Here is a 17,439-nt window from a genome sequence, read left to right on the forward strand (position 1 = left end):
AGACTCACAGCATCCAGCTTTTTGACGAATTCAGCAGATTCAGGTAGCCCTGACATCAAGCCGTCACGCTACTCTCACGGATTGTTCGAATTCATTGCTTTGGACATACACTGGCGTCTACATCTAATGTGAAATGCATGATCCGGCGACTAACTTCCGCTTCTCTACCTTTCACACGAAAGCACCGATGTAGAAGAGCAGGATAGACGGATCTACTCTGAGCAGCGTCTTATTACAACCTTACACGGCTAAAACGACCCCTTGCAACTCCCGATGACACTACGAAGATTCTTTCGACCTCAGCCCTATGCATAGTCTACCTGCTCGAATCTCTCGCAAGCCTGGAAAGTATCAGCCGCCAGGACTATGCCAGATCTTTCGACATGACTCTGTCGGACACAATCCCATGGCCAACCAGAGACGATTGGTCTGGTCGGAGGTCAAAGCCTAAAGGTCAAGGTATCTATCAATTGGAACCTATACCCACTACCACACCTGCTATATCGGATCTGAGGACAGCTGTATGCCTTCCGTGAGCATCGTGCATCTCGTGTGGGCAGGCCGAGTAGTCACAATGGTGATGCCGATGCTCCCAATTGTGAGTCTTGTGCCAGCAAAAACGTGGTCACACAAGAGATGACTGGGCTTTGTTATGTGAAGTTCGCAACCCCGAGAGTTTAGCGGCAGAGTGTTACACCAGACTTGGCTCAATATGCTCACCTCAATTCAGTTGCGTCATTCATACAGTATTTCTATAATCGCTGGATATGGAATCCGCACATTCACGCACACAAGAGTTGCAGGGGATCAACTGCGTTACCAAGCTTGAGGTAAGTAGACTGCAAGCCCCACATTAGTCAGCGACTGCAGTCGTACCCTGTAAGAGCTATACAGGTACCCCGCTTCAAATCTATAGAGTCCCATGCGAACGTCTATACACAGTTGGGTGTGTTTACGACTGACTCAAGATTACGGCCAGCAGTCACGACGTTGGGTTCCACTCCAGATAATTCTAGTCGAAGGTCGATGCGAGTGTCCACAAGGTAAGCAGGCTACACATAACAAATGTAGAGGATGACACGAGCTTATAAATCACTTGATTAGAAATTGTAGAAGTCTAGTTCTCAGCATCCATCGACTTGGCGAGAACAGCGAGTATGGTTGAAACAAAAACCCGACTTCAACCACTCTCGCTCACTTACATTATCCTGTCTTCACTAAATCACTTCTTTTCTCCAAGGCTCCCACCACGACACTGCAATCATGAGCTCCTTTGACGACCATGGCTTCCCTGTCATCCACCTCTCCGATGATGGCTGGTCCACTGAGAACGAAGCCACTGCCACCTGCTTCTGTGGAGCTGTGCAACTGATTCTGGTAATTCTATATTGGCATCCTCGCGACCAAGCTTTCCCACCGAGTCTAGCTTCGAGTGGCTCAAGCTGACAAAGATTCATAGCCACTTCAAAAGCCTGGTCTGATCAATCGCCATGTCTGCCATTGTATCGACTGCCGCAAGATTGGTTCCGCCTTCTATCAGTCCAACATTACTGTGGCAGACTCTCACCTCAAACATGTACGGGGTGAAGACAACTTCACGACTTTCAGCGAGCTCAAAACAGTCCGTGCCGATGCGTCCATGGTAAACTACTTTTGCAAAACATGTGGTACTCTGATGTACCGTCGTGGAGCTCGTTTTCCTGATATGACGATTCTTCGCACAGGCACTGTTGATGATCTCAGCCTAGCTGAGACCAAGCTGCGACCTCAGGTTGAACAGTTCATTGAGAGGAGGGTTGCCTGGTCGGTACCGATAGAAGGTGCGGCGCAGGTCGTGGGAATGCACCAGCCGTCAGATATTGAGGGTATTCCTTAGAATGCTGTGCGTACTTTGGTCCATCCGCGAGACATTCGCGGATTACGGCGATTCAATTGATGCTATCTGAACCAGCACCATAGCACACTCGCTATGAGTAGAAAGAAATCAGACCTTATGCGTCTCACTTGGAGCGTGTTCCATTCCAGACCAAAGCTTCTTTCATGAGACGAGTGGAGTCTATATTTTGTTTTCCACGCCCGTCATTAATCCAGCATTTCCGCTAATAGTCTCATCCTCTGGTTCAAAGTATCTCGAGAAACCTGTGAGTGCACCTACATCGTACGGTCGGGTACTGCCGAGGACAGCTCCATGATAAAAATGTGCCATGGGCGGACACTGCCTGTAAGGTATGGCAGTATATAACGAGTATTTGCTCGTGAGTAACGTTCTGATTAGGAGATTCCAGCAGCAGGTACAAAGATTCCAATCATCCTCGCACCTGCCTGGCCATCTTCAAGGGATCCTTGATCGCGACGCACATGTTTGGACTATGAGTTGACGACCGATGACTCGGGAGAAGTCTTTACCGGCGCAACACATCCTTGCCTCCAATCTTAGAGACAACGTGAAGGATTAATACTCAATTGCGTGGAGACAGTATGAGTGCTTTGGATGAGACTAGAATGTTGTGTGACATGAGTGGACTTGTGAGTACAGGCTGATATGAGGTCGCACGTTCTCTCAGATAAGTCTGGCCATTGATGGCGATGGTAGAACAGACATGAAATAGTTGTGAGAACAAATGTTCTAGAACAAAGAAGACCGCAACCGTTTTAGAAGCTGCATGCTGTATTATCCATCATAATCGTCGTCGACATGAGTTCCATGTATGGAATACGACCTCGCATAGCTTTCCTTTACAGTCAACTATACGAGTTCGTCCAAGCTTCCTCCTTGACTTTGTCCGCGGCGTGTATTGAAGCGCATTGTGAAGACTTTGTTGATCTCGGTCCTTGACGAGGGTTGATGTTTGATGGGGTTTCCCTACCCTCTTCGAAGTGTTCCGGGCTGATCATTCAAGTCCTATGCAGTCAAGAGAGCCCCCGGAACCGAGCAGTATGGATAGAGCGGAACCAGCAGAGCGATGGCTAACATACATATCCGGAACGGGTAGTAACGAATTTGCAGCGGGATGCCCGTACTGCCTCCTCAAAAATCCTGGCGGATGCTGCTCAGACAAGGACATCCATCGAGTGAGATTGGCTAGGATCACGCTCTTATCAAAAGTAGACTGGAGTGATGAGTGCGACTCCTGTTCGTTTTCGTAACATGATTGTGTCTCGTGATATCCACAGGATTTTACACTTGAGCGTTTGTAGCATACGATGACAGCACAAGTACTTCTTGAAGAGGAAGGAAGTTCAGGCCCTCGTTACTGAAGAAGGCGCCCTAGGGCGTGCGATCCTATTGCAATCAAAGGTGTACTATCAGAAAAGGAACCAAATTCAAGCTAGTCACATGGGTCATCTCTTCCTTACCACACAATACGTCTACTTGCCTATTAAGCTCATAGCAGGAGTATTGAGTGACCCCTCGAACGGAAGAAGGCTTTCTCAAATAATGACACGGCGTGCGGATACTGCGGATAAGGTGGCCCGGGCCTACCGAGACAGTTGCCGTGTTGTGGAGGAGTCGGCTGTGCAGACGCATCATTTCTCGCAAGTGAAACCAGTTCACTTGCTTCCGACTCCCGCATCATTCGCGAGAGATGCCCGACTCGGTATAGATCGGAATCCCGCTCGCACCGCTGGAGTCCTCCACATTCGTACTCGCTCGAGCCCGTTCCGCAATCTAGAATGCCCCAGACGGAGAAAGCGCAAGTGGTAAGCCTGCGGCATCTTCCCCTCGAATGGCTTGATAAGATTAGGGGGATGAGTGAGTTCATGCAGGCGACATGCCGTGTGGTTCTTCAGATGCATGGCGATCTTGCGATTGCTGGTGCTGTCACCTCGTGGATGTCTAGACATACCGTACTCTTTCCATCCGCCGCTGGACCGACGATCGATTGCCAGTGACACATTGGCGAATCAGCAGGGCAATCTAACGCGGTTAAGTTCACGCCATCCCTGAAAGGTAGCTGGCGCGAGAGAAACGGGACAGGCGCGGAGGTGTGCTTGGCGCCATTGTTGCGCGGCTTTGTCACGGTGCAGACGTTCGTGGAGTAAACTGCGGAGGGTTTCTCCTTCAAAGCAAAATAGTGTGGGGCGGTGGATCATGGGGGAAAAGAAGGGCTGATTAACCAAAACTGCATTGGTGGCCGCTGCGTAGATTAAATACAAAGGTCAGCACCTCCCCCGCGACCTCCCGCGCGAGCGCTTTCCCTATCCCTCGACCATCGACCCATCCATCATGTCGGATTCATCTGTCAATGGCGACTTCCTCGCTCCGGCCAGACCCTCGAGCTCTCCCAACTCGAAAAGGAAAGCCAGCGACGCCGGCCTCCCGGCTGCCGGCACCAGGATCCACAAAAGTGTCAAGAGACGTGCTTCGAAGGCCTGCCAGTCATGCAGAGCTCGCAAAGTACGCTGTAACGTGGTTGAGCAGAGTCCTTGCACGAATTGTAGACTCGACGAGGTTGAGTGTATAGTCTCAGAGAGCAAGCGCAAGAAGTCAGTACCTGCATGCCACTTGTGCCTTTCCAGCATACTGATTGATGACGTGAAGGAAATGGACAAAATCCGATGAAGAAGGACATGCGACTGGAGGTTGCTCTCCTTCTGCTCACCACACCTCGATGCCGCAGCCCAATCTTAACTTCCATGACTCACCTGGACACCTGCCTCATTCCTTGTGTTCGTTTCTTCCGACCTGGAATTGTAGCTCAATTGACTGACTTTCATGTATAGATCAGGATTTGGATCCTCAATCTTTCGACTCTGCCCGCCGTCAGAGCTTAGCAAGATCTATTTCCATTCCCCATGACCTGACAGATAGCATCTCCCTGTCAGGCGTTGATCCAAACTCTTTATTCGGTTTGCAGGCACATACTCCTCCGCCACCGCATCAGGCACTCCCTGCGTTCATAAGAACCTTCCCTTCAACTTTTGGTCCGGAAGACCTGTCATATCTGGGAAAGAAAGGTGCCCTCACCATACCACCACCCGCCTTGCGCGCTGCCCTATTACGATGCTTTGTAGAGAACATCCACCCATATATGCCCTTGTTGGATATTCACGAACTCATACGTACTGTGGACAACAATGACGCAAACTCCGCCATCAGTCTCCTACTGTTCCAAGCAATCATGTTCGCAGCCGTGGCTTCAGTGGATATGGCATATCTGCAAACTGCTGGATACACAAACAGAAGGGCTGCCAGACGCGACTTTTTCCAGAAGACTAGAGTGAGTTTTAAATGGTTGTATTTCTCCATCATGGCTAATTCCTATGCAGCTCCTTTATGATTTCGACTACGAAGCTGATCGGATTTCATTGATTCAATCCCTATTACTTATGACTTTCTGGTATGAGACACCAGATGACCAAAAGGACAGCCATCACTGGATGGGTATTGCTGTTTCTCTTTCGCACACTATCGGTCTTCATCGCAATCCGGAACGCTCAAATATGGCCCCTAAACAGAGACGTCTCTGGAAGCGCATCTGGTGGGCAACTTACATGCGTGACCGTCTCATTGCCCTTGGAATGCGCCGTCCAACCAGGATAAAGAATGAGGATTTCGACGTTCCTATGCTCACGATAGACGACTTCGAATTCGCCACGTTGAACAGCCAGTCCTCATGCATTCCGCCCAGCTGCAAGATTATGCAAGACAAGTCCATGCAACGAGATCTGGCTATCATGTGTATTGAGAAAGCCAAATTGTGCATTTGCATCAGCCACGTCTTATCAACACAGTACTCTGTCTTGCACAACAACCACGGCGTGCAGAGTCAAGAAGGTACCACACGTACAACTATGATGCTTGTAGCTCGCAAGGACGATCCCGAGAAATGCTCTGTCAAGGCTTGCGACGAAGAGCTTAAGCAGTGGAAAGCATCAATCGCGCCTGAGGCAAAGTACAAGCCCTCTTCACTATTCGACCTCACAGCTGGCAAAGGAGCGATTGCACTTCACCGCTCGCTCCTACATATGATCTATCTGGCTACACTTTCTGCGCTACACAGACCGCAGGTACTTCCTTCAACTGCTGCACCGTCTAGAAAGATGGCTTCGGAGGTGTTGGATACATCACGCAGAACTGTCCGCTTCGCTGCCAACCGACTTACTGCAGTCGCTCAAAACCTGAACGAGCTTGATCTCATCCGTTGCTTGCCTACCTCTGGTATCACCGTTCTTCTTCCAGCCATAATTATCCACCTACTTGACATCAAGGCGCCGGATGAGACGACCCGACGCGCCAGCTTGCAGGGCTTCTGCCAGTGCATGCAGATTCTCAACAAACTGCGTGATATCTACGCAGCCGCAGACTACTCGACCGCGTTCCTCGAAGCAGCGATTCGCAAGGCAGAAATAACGCTTCCTCCACCTAAGATGGGCCCGCCACCACGACCTGCGCACGTGGCCAACATGTCCAACGTAATGAAACCAGCAAGATCAAGTCTGCCACATGTCGGTCGCTTGACACCGCCACCAGAGCTTGCTGCAAGTGCGAACAATGACCAGCAGTCGCAACCTCGCCAACAACAAGGCGACCAAAGAGACCCTCAAGTCTCCGAAAACGATTTGGCTCAGCATCTCAACGATTTCCTCGCCTCTACACCTCCAGGCTCTGAGCACACAACCGACAGCCAGATTGATGATACTACGGCAGCTGCCTTCAATATCCCTGCTCTGGATGCTGATTTCGACACTTTGATCAATCTGGATGCAGCTGGTGAATCGTTCACTTTTGACGACGGCACTTTCCCCACCATGCCTGCTTTCGACTCCAACGATGGCGGATTCATGGACATGGACTGGATGAGGCACATGAACACTAATGATGATATTACTTTTGGCGTTTGAGCGGCATGACCTGATAGACGGCATACAGTACGGCTTTGTTTTAATTCATCTGGATTTTGGGTTTACTTGCACCTCATACTTTTGTACATTTTTTGTCATGTTGATAGCTCATTAGACTGTACTCCAAAAAGTTCTTTTACAATTTAATTCCGTCCAGTATCTCTGCTCAGTCTTCTGCGTGCTTTTGCTTCAAGCACCCGTCCCTTTCGAAGGCACAGACGGACTCATTCGTGTCTTTTGTTCTGGTGAGAGAGGGCATTGGAGTGGCCGCTTCCAGAAACAAGCTTTAACATCCGCATAATGCCATGTGTTGCAACATCGAGTCAGAGGTCTTGACCGTTCTGGAAGATTTCACTCTGGGACTCACGTCAGGATCTCGAGTCCGAGAATAATCATGTGATTACTTTCATGTTGTGTAATCTTCACATGTGCAGAGGCTGGCCGGGGCACCCTGATCAATAATTATCTGCAATCAAACATGACTCCCGGTGATGACGGGCCCTGAATGAAGCCAAATACATTGTGTAGTGACCTTGCTAACTAGGTCTTTCTATTGTTCAAGCCCGTGTAGGACTTATTTGGCCTGAAGGCTCATGGTTGCATGAATTTGGGAATTGTTGGAACAGCAATTGTGTCAACGCAGACACATGCAAAATCTATAACTTGAACCAGGAAAGGATTAAAAGGACGTTTGATTTTGTTGCTTGACTGTTTGAAAGACCTAACACGTCCTATTTACCGCGTATCATCAATTTCATTATCATCGACACTTTTCCCCTCTCATGGCAATTTTAAAACAATCACCACATTTCAATTACTCAATAGATCCTGCACACTCATACCACGACCAGACCTATCTTTGTAGGTTCTTCTGTCCGAGTTCAACATGAGTAGAGCAGCCATTGCTTCGTGATCCAACTCCTTCTCCCGGCGCTCACGAAGCCTTGCATCTTCGCCGACGACGCCTGGTCTGTGCATGGATGAGTCTTGAGCTCGTAATGCAGGACTTGTAAGAGCGAAGGAGGAAGGTTCATGTTGACCGGCAGTGGGTAAGAAGAAAGGTGACGCTTGTTGTGAGTGAATGTAGGGGGAGAAGGAAGGAGCAGATGTGGATGAGATGCTGTAGTGTCTTGAAGATGAAGCCTCGGAGGGTGCAATGGCAGGTGACATATTGGTGAAATGAGACATCGAGGGTAGTGAGGCCAGAGATGGGATCGACTCTCGAGATTGTGTATGCGAGAGTAGTGGTCCGTTGGGCGTTGAGGCGCCGGTGGAGTGGTTCGTGTCCGACATCTCTTGGTCATCGTCATCCTCTTCTTCGGCCTCCATAGGTTCGTCGACGACAGCAGGCTGTGGTGTAGGTACAGCTGGGGCGGCAGGCTGTGATATCGAGTTTTGTCTCACAGCCGTATTGTCGGCCTTTAGGTCTGTGATACAACGCTCGAGGTAGCGTAGATATTCGATGCTTGCCTTGGAGCTGTCAGTATACAACCATGCCAGAGTGATGTGTATTACTACTCACCTGGAGGATCGCCAGCTTGTGCATCTCCTGACCCTGACAAGCAGGAATCATATCCTTCAATACACCAAACTCCTCATTCATCTTCGAGCGTCGTCGCCTTTCTATCAAGCTGTGTGCTGTCTTACGAGCTACCTTACGACTAGCCGCCGTACTGCTTGTGTTACCACTCTTCTTTCTACCTCCAGTGGCTTTTGCTGGAGCTGCCTCGACCTCGGCTTCTTGTTGCTTTTCGCCAGCAGCAGACTTCGGCTTCATCTGGATGATTTTGCGGTTGCGAGTAGGTGGTGGAGGAAGGGCGAATGTGTCGTCTGCTTTGGCCGAGCTTGACTGAGCAGCGGTCGACTTACGTCTAGCAATGTTCAAAGATACGGGAGAATGAGGGTGGTACGACGAGTCGGAGCCATGACTTGACAGCGGTGATGAGATGGCTCTATCACTGCCATCCGCATAGGCGGCCGGAGGAAGCGTAAAGGCTGGTGCCAGATGCACGAGCTTCTCTTTGCCTCGGATGTCGGTGGATGAAGCCGGGGTTGGAGGGAGATGTGAAGACGCCATGTGTGTAGAAAAATATGTATGACAAAAGCGGCACCTTGATAGAATCACAGCAAGAGAAGGTTCAAGTTGAGGCAAGGGAATGGGCAAGAAAAAGGAATTGGAGGCTAGGAAACACCGACATATTTGTCGCAGGCGCGAATACCTGCAGAATGGCACTTTCCCTATCAACAGGCGCACGAGGGGCACGACTTGCTGTGTCGTGTGCCTCGAGTGTAGAGCTTGAGAGTCGACGAGCTGCCCTCGTGCTCTCTCTCCGCGTCGTTAATTGGCTACACAAAAACCGCCTATGGCTGCGAAGTCAACCACCTCCTTTGAAAGGCCTTCAGTTGAGCACGTGCTCGTTCCAGTGAGAAACTGACTTTGCTTCGTCCTCGCTCTGGTTGAGCGATAGTCTCCGTTCGTCTCCTTGTGTGAGCATGTCTTTGACTTGTCGCCGTCTTGCAGAGGCAGGTACGTGCGAAAGTCCAGGTCCCACCAGATTTGAAAGCGAAAGAGGGACATGCCTGCCTAGCCTTTAGTTTCAGATAAACAGGGACAGAAGACGACCATGAGTTTAAGGATGGTTGTGTATAAAATGATGAAGCTAAAAGTGGAAGAGAGCTGGATGCCACTAGATGTGAAAGAAGATCTCGCTTCGAATGTCGGTCCAACTGTGGAGTCGTGCCCACGCACAGAACCAAAGTCGAGTCCCACGCAGGGGATGAAGGAATACAGGCTATGTATCAACCACCAAAAGGGCGCCTCGCTCCGTGCGAGCCAGCAAAAGGTGATGCCGCTTCTGTGGATCGAACACAGTGCCTCCAGAAATACTGTACGATGTATAATGACTCAAGTTTACTTCAGTCTGGCGCTCTCCCAGATGAGCTAAAGCGGCTGAATGATGGAGGGCAGAAAATTATTTGACTGGTATGACAATTAAATCTAGGCTGTGAGCAGGACTGGCACAAATCGAGGCATTTTCGTCAAGCAAGCCGCCGCTCATCTGGAAGAGCGCCAGACTGAAGTTCAACTTGAGTCATTGTACATTTTACAGTATTTCTGGAGGCACTGTCGGCGCTCCGCACAGTAAACTATGCGAATCTTGCAGAAGTTGGCGGAAGCGATGGATGTCTCGGAGTGCTTGAAGCATGGGGTCTCAAGTTGAGCTCTGTGTTTACAACTCGTCAACTACTTAAACCTGTCAACATTCTTGCCACACTTACTGCAGCAGCTTACTCTCTTCTGCTCGATTGATCTCCGCTTTCAAGTAAAACCTCGTACAAATCACATCCATAACCGCAGTCATGGACGTCGTTCAAGGTATGGCACACGATCACATGCAATTCGCCTTGGCCACAACTAACACCACACGACACAGACTGGGCAGGCTACCTCTTCCGCAATGGCTACCTCACCCCCGGCATATTCGGCCCCCTGGCAACTCTAAAGAATATATTCTACAACTACCTCCTTCCCGTCTTCCAGTCGCTGCTCGAGAAGCCCGACCTCACAAAGATCGCCCTCATGCTCGTCATCCTCTACACATCGCTCAAACTTCTCAAGATGCTAGTCTCAAGCGTGCTCTTTTGGTTCCGTCTCGCTTTCCGCATCTCCTTCTGGGGCGGTCTCGTTGTGTTGGCATTCTGGCTTTCGCAGAGGGGTGTTGATGGCGCGGCTGAAGATGTGGGATACTGGTTTAGATTGTGGAAGGGCGAGTTGGATCATTACAAGAGCCAGGCTGAACAGATCGCATACCAACACAATCATGGTTACGGAGGCAAGAGTGGCTATGGTGGTGGCTACAAGCCTGCTGCTTCGAAGAAGCAGTGGCCCTTCTGAAGAGAGAGAGAGATGCGACACGAAATATTCATCATTGCAGGAGTTTGAAGGCTGTGTATGATCGCTTTTATGAAACACAGACATCAAGCGTAAGGATTCATGGGAACGCAGGAAGTAGAAGATGTGCTGCAGCTTTGTTATCCAGCCAAAGGATGACCCACAGTTTCTTGTCATTAGCTTGACATCTGGCCTCTCACTCATGGCAAACTTCCGAAGGCCACACTCAGATCGCGGATATCGATTTCCCGTTGCTGCTTTTATCTTTGTTCCTGCGGATTTGATCAGGAAGTAAAGCGATCGTTTCTCATAGTGTTCGTCGAAGGACCAAGATCCTGCCGATTGAATGCAACCGTAGTTGCAAGCAGTGTCTTGACGAGACTCGAACGTAGCAGAATACCATGCTGTGACGCACGTTTGAATCGCATAGGCTAAAAGGCGCCATTCGGTCGCGAGCAGGAGTTCTTTATTCTATTGAGATCTACAGCGGCGTCCAAGGGTGCAAGACGAGCAATCCAGCTTTGTTGCGTTGGTCTTCACCAGTCCTGTAACATTACCAAAGTCGTAACTGAATATGTCTCGCTGTGAACCCGATACTGAGCATCCATATGATGGCAGCGATGCCGGATAATTGTAACTCATAGACACTAGGGCAAATATCCGGCCCCGAAGATGGAGCATGGCCGGACGTGTTATAGATAGCTGGAAGGTCTGCCACCGGTATGTATTGTGCCGGCTCGGACACGTGAACTTCCGGGCCGTATCGCAGACATGAGCGGCGTAGACTTTTAAGCTCGAGAAGAAATGCAAACAAGAACTTTACTCTTCACTTTTTTCTGTTCAGCCAGAACGAGTCGTGACTTGTGCCCAATCATGAAAGATCGATAGAGGTAGCTTACGACGTGCCGAAGCCATGTTGCAACATTTTGCGGGGCCGGGTGGCTGGAAGAGCCTCATGTGGAAACTTACCGGACAACGCAAGAAGAAGATCAGATACTGACAACTATCAGCTCTCGGTTGGATCGATGGCTTGACGGCATGGGTGTTGTATCGATACGACACGGGAAGAGAGCTGATTATATCAAGTGCCGACGGGTTCTGAAGGAGCTTCGTCTTAGGCCAGCCAGCGATTGCAACAAATGATTTGGGCACAAGCAATTGATCTTCCGTACACCGAAGCAAGCCGGCATCGAGATTGTCGAAGAGTGAGCTGGTCATGACAAGACGTGAGTCAGTGCAAGTACGCGTCATGCACGCATTTAACGCGATCTTTGCGCGTTACATGCAGAGATTGGGGTTGTGACCAGCTCGGAGCTCAGATGTTTACCACGTAGCTGCAGGAGCGTTAAGCAAGTCTCATTTGGCGACAATGATTCTGCTCATCTAAATGCTGAGCCTGTTCGACAGGGAGCGGTATCTAGACGAAGACTTGACGCTCGAATGGTTTTGTACCCGATCATTACCTCAAGGGGATTCGCCTCGTGACATTAAGGCTTACAGAAGCCGCTGAGGCACTCTGTAAGAAGGCCGAAACACACATGGCACTGCACAACCTGGCGTGTGTCGAGCCACGCAGGGAGTGCAGCGGATACCTGCAGCAGATCTCCGTAGAGGCGCTGATGGCCGAGGCAAAAGGATATCGGGAAAACGACGAGACCTGAAGACCAAAGACGTGAAAGGGCAGTGCAAGCAGAAGGCGGCAGGTCTTTAGAGTTGGGAAAAAGCGAAACGGAGATTGAGGAGATCCCAAGCACGACCAGCAGGAGAATTGAGGGATCGAAATTGGGCAATGTAAAAAAGACCTACGAGGCTGGAGCATACGCGCGATTAACCGGCCTCGCCCGTGAGATGGCGAGTGACATGTAGAAATACCGAGGCAGGTAGAACGGAGAAGTGTCCGATGAGAACGCGATGATAGAAATAGTGTACTCGGGTAGATATATATATATGTATATATGTCATCAACGGAGTGCGCGTGACGGGAAGCAAGTAATCAAAGGCAGAGAAGTCGCAGCGACACCGCGGACCGCTTTCTCGGGAGGCATCAATCGCTTGGGCTCTGGCTGAAAGTAGGTGCAGAGAGAGCAGGAGCACATGACGTGTGGCAAGCGGCGGCAACAGAGCTGGTTGGTCGGGCATAAGCGTGAAAAGGCAGCAGGATCGCCATTTAGACACGATTTTGTCGCTTCATGACGGGCGCATCTGATCTTTTAAGAGTCTGATTGAATCTCTCTCTCTCTGTACTACCCGTGGCCGCGTTCTAAACCGAGTATCTGCGGTTCCAAGTTAAGCTTGCACTGCTTACCAGGTACTACTGCCTCGGTCGCCATCCCTTGCCTCGAGCCTCGAGCTGACATACATTCCAAGGCTCATCGGAAAAAGTGAGTTTAACGCTGTTTTATTGGACGGGGTCGTCTGGTGGCGACGAGGGATTGATCAAGCTGGCTTGGTCTCGCGTCTGTTTCCTGTGCTTCTCCTGCGTTGCGTGCTGGTGGATGCTGACTGGAACGCTTTTCTCTGTAGCCGATCAAAGCTCGAGCCAAGTCTTCAGACTGAGATCGATGCGCTCTTGCTGGAGGACCTCATCGCATCACCCTACGTCCGCTAGCACCAGCAGACACAAAGACGCGTCGCTCCCTTGCTTGCGCCGCCGCCAACCATCGCGCCCATCTTGGTCCGCCGCTCCGACACGCAGGATCCGACAAGCAAGCTTATCTGGAATCCCTGGGCTCAAGCGACTCCGCCGACTTGTTTCGCGCCGCCAATGAGTCTGTAACTCTGCACATCGAGTAACACGGGCTTGTTTGCATTCACCGCTCCTGCGCCAGTCCGCAAACACCGACGACCACCGACCAAGCCTATGCTACCGTACCATGGACGGTCATGGCACGATCAACCCTGCTGCGCTCAACTCAAGTACGTCGCCGCGTCCACCACCAAGACTGCTCGAGCGCTATACCACCACCCGCTTTCCAGACTCCCCACTGACATTGTCGCGTAGCCCTCGACAACTCGCCATATAACAATCGCGGTCTGAAGCGCAGCCGCTCCCCGCTCGATCCCGTCGACACCGGTACGTCCGCTGCCAACCTTGGTCCTCCACTTTGCGCCCGAGAATGCTGACGTGTTAGACGACTTTAAACCACGAAAGCGCGGTCGTCCTCCCAAGCAAAAGACTGCCGACAGTCCACAAATGGCTTCCCATCCCGCCCACCTGTCGTCGCCTCTCGCCGTACAGACGCCTCAGATAAAGCAAGGCGGAAACCAGTCCTCGCCTTCTCAGGCTTCACCTCAACGACAGACTCCAGCTTCGGGCCAGAAGACTACCGTCGTCAAGGCTCTGCCTACTGTCAGAGATCATACCACCGACCAACTCGGCCCTGAGGGCGATGAATACATCCCTCGTGAAATCGATGAAGCTGGTGAGAAGAAGGTGGATGCCAATGGCAACCTGACCGATCGCGAATATCGCATCAGAATATTCACCGTACCAAACCGAGGCCAGAAGATGTTCATGCTCGCCACCGAGTGCGCGCGCGCGTTGGGCTATCGCGATTCGTACCTGCTCTTTAACAAGAACCGATCGCTGTACAAGATCATCGCCAACCAGCCGGAGAAGGACAACCTCATCCACCAGGAAATCTTGCCGTATTCATACCGTTCGAGGCAAATAGCCATCGTAACGGCACGATCCATGTTCCGTCAGTTCGGAAGTCGCGTTGTCACCAACGGAAGACGAGTCCGCGATGACTATTGGGAGTCCAAGGCAAGAAGTCAAGGCTTCACCGAAGAAGATGCGGCCGGAGAGAAGCGACCAGGTGCTGCCAAGCAGAGGGAAGCAGCGGCCGCCGAGGCTTCCACCAACACGACTACACTGACTTCCATGCCTCATACGGACATAATATACACAAACGGTCCCGGGCTCGAAGGTCACCCCGCCGTTCCACCAGGCATCCATCCCGTTACTCTCGCACCTCTCAGCATGATCAACATGCCTTCTGATGATCCCAGAGTTCCAGACTTCCGTGCCATCGCTCGTCCCAGACAAGAACTCACAGGTCCTGCCTACCAAGATCGCACTCAGCCCAGCAATCCCCAGGACATTTTCAATCAAGCAAACCAGGCAGCCGAGTTCAACAAGTCTCTGACCCAACAGCGCGTGGTGCGCAACCAATACTATGAGGACTACTGGAAGCGTCCTCATGAGCCGCCCACACCTCCTCCACAGCCGCATATGCCCGACACTACGGACATGGGAACTATTGCCCCCCATACGATGCAGTCACCTCAGAGTCGCCTCCCATCCATCTCGCAGCCTAGCATGATGGCACACCAACAAGCTGCTGCTCACATGATGCCTTCTCAGTTCCATCAGCAAAACCAGCAAAACCCCATGCAGTCACCTGTGCGCTCCATGCACCAGCAGCTTCCCTCTTCGCAGATGCATCAAAGCTCACCTGCTGCCATGGGTATGAGCTCCATGCGCCAGCAGACACCCTCGTACGGTTACCAACAGGGCCAAATGTGGCCGCCCTCGCAGCCTCAGCCATCTCCCTTGTCGCAAGCTCACAACATGGCTCAATTTCAGCAGCAACCTCAACACTCTCCCATGCACCCTCCCTCTCAGATGGGTGCCATGGCTGGTTACTCTTCCATGAATCCCATGGGTCCAGCTGGAGCCTTTGCTGGCATGAACCGTAACATGTACCAACCCAGCCCAAGCCCGCAGCAATTTGCCATGCAACAGCAACAACAACAGCAGCAGCAACAACAACAACAGGGGACGCCTGCGTCATCTCAGCAGCAGAACATGCATGGATGGGCACCTCCATCGACCAACCCTGCTAGCATGACCCCTCAAGACTGGCAACGATACCAATAGAATCTCGAAAGCTTAACCGAGGAAGAGGCCATCCTCCTTAAGTCGATAACTACTACCACACTTATAGCACTCGAGGCATCTTCAGCCCTTGAAGCATCTCTAACCTCTGCGTCTGATCATAGAAGCCGGTTGCTGGCCAAGCAAGTCAAGAGAGTGTGATGGAGCACCAGGCGCGAGCTTTGTAGCCGCAGCTGAAGAGCTCCATCATGGAAGTTGCATCTCATCTCTTCTCATTGTTTTTTTTGCTGCTTTTTCTCATCGTTCATGGAACCCCATTCGATGCGTCACTGCATTCGCCCTGCACCTCTTAACCCCCCATCCCCCCTTGTTTGATTGCTCACCTCACAAAGCCCCCACCAACCCATCAATTTCCCCTCCCCTACTACCCTTGCCCTGGCGTTCTCTCGGACTCGTTTTTTGTTCTTCACCCCGCTTTATACCTTTCTATGCTCTGATTTTTTCATTTTCCTTTTCCTGTCCTCCTCATGATCATCGGGATGTCCATTATACCAAAGAGACACCAAACCACCACGAAAGAAAAGAAGAAGGATGCGATTAAAACTGGTCTGGCTGGTTTCTTGCTCATGTTTTCGTTTGTGGGAGAAACACAAAGCACACATTGGGTCTGACTACTACTACTACTACTGGCTGGCGGCTCTTCTTTTCTCTGATGAATTCTGGAACAAATACCCCCCTTTTTTTGTTTGTTGTTTTCGAGTACTCTTTTATGTTATTTAAGGTTCCCTTTTTGTATTGTTTCGTACAATGTTGACACAACTTCTTTTGATCTTCTCTGTCCTAACTTTTTTCGACCTTTCAAACTTGACACGATTCTTTTCTTCCAAATTACTCGCAGCCCCTCTGCCATCCATCTATGTTTTTTTTTTGGCGACAAAGGGGACTTTTTTCTTTTTCATTACAAGAAGACCAGAAGTGAGAACATTTGTCAGGAATTGAGAAAATTTAGAAAAGTAGCAATAATCTCAGCTACTTGACGAGAAAAAAATACAAAAAAAATACCACAACAGACATGGAACGACGCGAACAAGACCTTAACTGATGACTTTGAAGCAAAAGGGATGCAAGAAAAGCTGATCAAATCATGTCCCCCAGTGTGTAGAAAGGGAAAATACTCATAAGAGCAAGGGGGGGAGAAAGAAAGCCAGTTTTTAAGCATCAAAATGATACAAAGACGAATTCTTGACGTTTACATTTGCATCTACTGCTCTTGTCCCCCCTTAATATCCATCGCTTTTTCTCCTCTACATGGGGATGTTTGAGGGTTTGCTGGAATTAATGACTTTTAATAAAATCATCTACGAAGTTTTTGCTAATCGATCGTTTTTCTTGAGACCTTTTTTTTTTTGAGGGGGTAAAAATGATGTAGACCAGCACTGTTCTTGGCTCATATATACTGCATTCCCCCATTGCTATATACCAAAAACAAACAAAACAGAGAAACTCCCGAAACACAATAAAGATCTTCTATACTTGAGACCAATGGAAAAACTACATCCTTTATATCCGAAAAGCGGGAAGGGGGAAAAAAAGGCTGCTTTCCAAACCCCTTTTTGTTAATGCAAAAAATAACTCGTCTCCAAGGGAATCCTTGTTGAGCATGCAAAATGGAGTCATGCAGTCTTGCTCGTTATCAAGGAACAGCACTTCTATTCAAGCGGTGGCAGCGGTAATGCCGCATTTCTTCAACGTCTCCCTTGCTGTAGTGACTTTGAGACCAACCCTGCGTGACACGAAGATTAGTATACAATCCTGTGAAGGGACGGTGATGATAGACAATTTCTCATGCATGGGGGGGGGG

General features: G+C 50.2%; 7 protein-coding genes across 7 annotated transcripts; 4 read left to right on the forward strand and 3 right to left on the reverse strand.

Moving 5' to 3' along the window:
* Nucleotides 1–1,263: 1,263 nt before the first annotated feature.
* Nucleotides 1,264–1,876, forward strand: AUEXF2481DRAFT_33169 (uncharacterized protein; the record flags this gene model as incomplete). Its single annotated transcript, XM_013484380.1, has 2 exons — nucleotides 1,264–1,377; nucleotides 1,460–1,876. 2 exons carry the CDS (start codon nucleotides 1,264–1,266, stop codon nucleotides 1,874–1,876), a joined length of 531 nt encoding a protein of 176 aa, XP_013339834.1.
* A 2,262-nt stretch (nucleotides 1,877–4,138) lies between these two features.
* On the forward strand, nucleotides 4,139–7,004 carry AUEXF2481DRAFT_112381 (uncharacterized protein). The gene is made up of 4 exons (XM_013484437.1): nucleotides 4,139–4,488; nucleotides 4,544–4,671; nucleotides 4,726–5,222; nucleotides 5,272–7,004. The coding sequence occupies exons 1-4, from the start codon at nucleotides 4,229–4,231 to the stop codon at nucleotides 6,844–6,846; spliced, it is 2,460 nt and encodes an 819-aa protein (XP_013339891.1). The 5' UTR covers nucleotides 4,139–4,228; the 3' UTR covers nucleotides 6,847–7,004.
* Nucleotides 7,005–7,656: 652 nt separating this feature from the next.
* AUEXF2481DRAFT_33171 (uncharacterized protein) lies at nucleotides 7,657–8,923 on the reverse strand (the record flags this gene model as incomplete). The annotated part of the gene is made up of 2 exons (XM_013484381.1): nucleotides 7,657–8,316; nucleotides 8,369–8,923. 2 exons carry the CDS (start codon nucleotides 8,921–8,923, stop codon nucleotides 7,657–7,659), a joined length of 1,215 nt encoding a protein of 404 aa, XP_013339835.1.
* Nucleotides 8,924–9,999: 1,076 nt separating this feature from the next.
* On the forward strand, nucleotides 10,000–10,975 carry AUEXF2481DRAFT_503858 (uncharacterized protein). The gene is made up of 2 exons (XM_013484438.1): nucleotides 10,000–10,222; nucleotides 10,281–10,975. The coding sequence occupies exons 1-2, from the start codon at nucleotides 10,207–10,209 to the stop codon at nucleotides 10,739–10,741; spliced, it is 477 nt and encodes a 158-aa protein (XP_013339892.1). The 5' UTR covers nucleotides 10,000–10,206; the 3' UTR covers nucleotides 10,742–10,975.
* Nucleotides 10,976–12,107: 1,132 nt separating this feature from the next.
* Nucleotides 12,108–13,055, reverse strand: AUEXF2481DRAFT_503949 (uncharacterized protein). The gene is made up of 2 exons (XM_013484439.1): nucleotides 12,611–13,055; nucleotides 12,108–12,540 (listed from the first exon to the last, which is right to left on the reverse strand). The coding sequence occupies exons 1-2, from the start codon at nucleotides 12,875–12,877 to the stop codon at nucleotides 12,226–12,228; spliced, it is 582 nt and encodes a 193-aa protein (XP_013339893.1). The 5' UTR covers nucleotides 12,878–13,055; the 3' UTR covers nucleotides 12,108–12,225.
* A 556-nt stretch (nucleotides 13,056–13,611) lies between these two features.
* On the forward strand, nucleotides 13,612–15,620 carry AUEXF2481DRAFT_33173 (uncharacterized protein; the record flags this gene model as incomplete). Its single annotated transcript, XM_013484382.1, has 3 exons — nucleotides 13,612–13,654; nucleotides 13,740–13,811; nucleotides 13,870–15,620. The coding sequence occupies 3 exons, from the start codon at nucleotides 13,612–13,614 to the stop codon at nucleotides 15,618–15,620; spliced, it is 1,866 nt and encodes a 621-aa protein (XP_013339836.1).
* An 842-nt stretch (nucleotides 15,621–16,462) lies between these two features.
* Nucleotides 16,463–16,835, reverse strand: AUEXF2481DRAFT_503864 (uncharacterized protein). The gene has a single exon (XM_013484440.1). It carries the CDS (start codon nucleotides 16,795–16,797, stop codon nucleotides 16,567–16,569), a length of 231 nt encoding a protein of 76 aa, XP_013339894.1. The 5' UTR covers nucleotides 16,798–16,835; the 3' UTR covers nucleotides 16,463–16,566.
* Nucleotides 16,836–17,439: the final 604 nt, after the last annotated feature.

The sequence above is a fragment of the Aureobasidium subglaciale genome (genome assembly GCF_000721755.1).
Source record: "Aureobasidium subglaciale EXF-2481 unplaced genomic scaffold scaffold_30, whole genome shotgun sequence".
Lineage (NCBI taxonomy): Eukaryota > Fungi > Ascomycota > Dothideomycetes > Dothideales > Saccotheciaceae > Aureobasidium > Aureobasidium subglaciale.

Coding starts and splice junctions, on each gene's coding strand:
- AUEXF2481DRAFT_112381 (XM_013484437.1), top strand. CDS start 4,229: ATGTCGGATTCATCTGTCAATGGCGACTTCCTCGCTCCGGCCAGACCC. Junction 4,489..4,543: donor TCAGAGAGCAAGCGCAAGAA/GTCAGTACCTGC, acceptor GATGACGTGAAG/GAAATGGACAAAATCCGATG. Junction 4,672..4,725: donor ACACCTGCCTCATTCCTTGT/GTTCGTTTCTTC, acceptor TTTCATGTATAG/ATCAGGATTTGGATCCTCAA.
- AUEXF2481DRAFT_503949 (XM_013484439.1), bottom strand. CDS start 12,877: ATGCCCGACCAACCAGCTCTGTTGCCGCCGCTTGCCACACGTCATGTG. Junction 12,541..12,610: donor TCTCCGTTCTACCTGCCTCG/GTATTTCTACAT, acceptor CCAGCCTCGTAG/GTCTTTTTTACATTGCCCAA.
- AUEXF2481DRAFT_503864 (XM_013484440.1), bottom strand. CDS start 16,797: ATGCTTAAAAACTGGCTTTCTTTCTCCCCCCCTTGCTCTTATGAGTAT.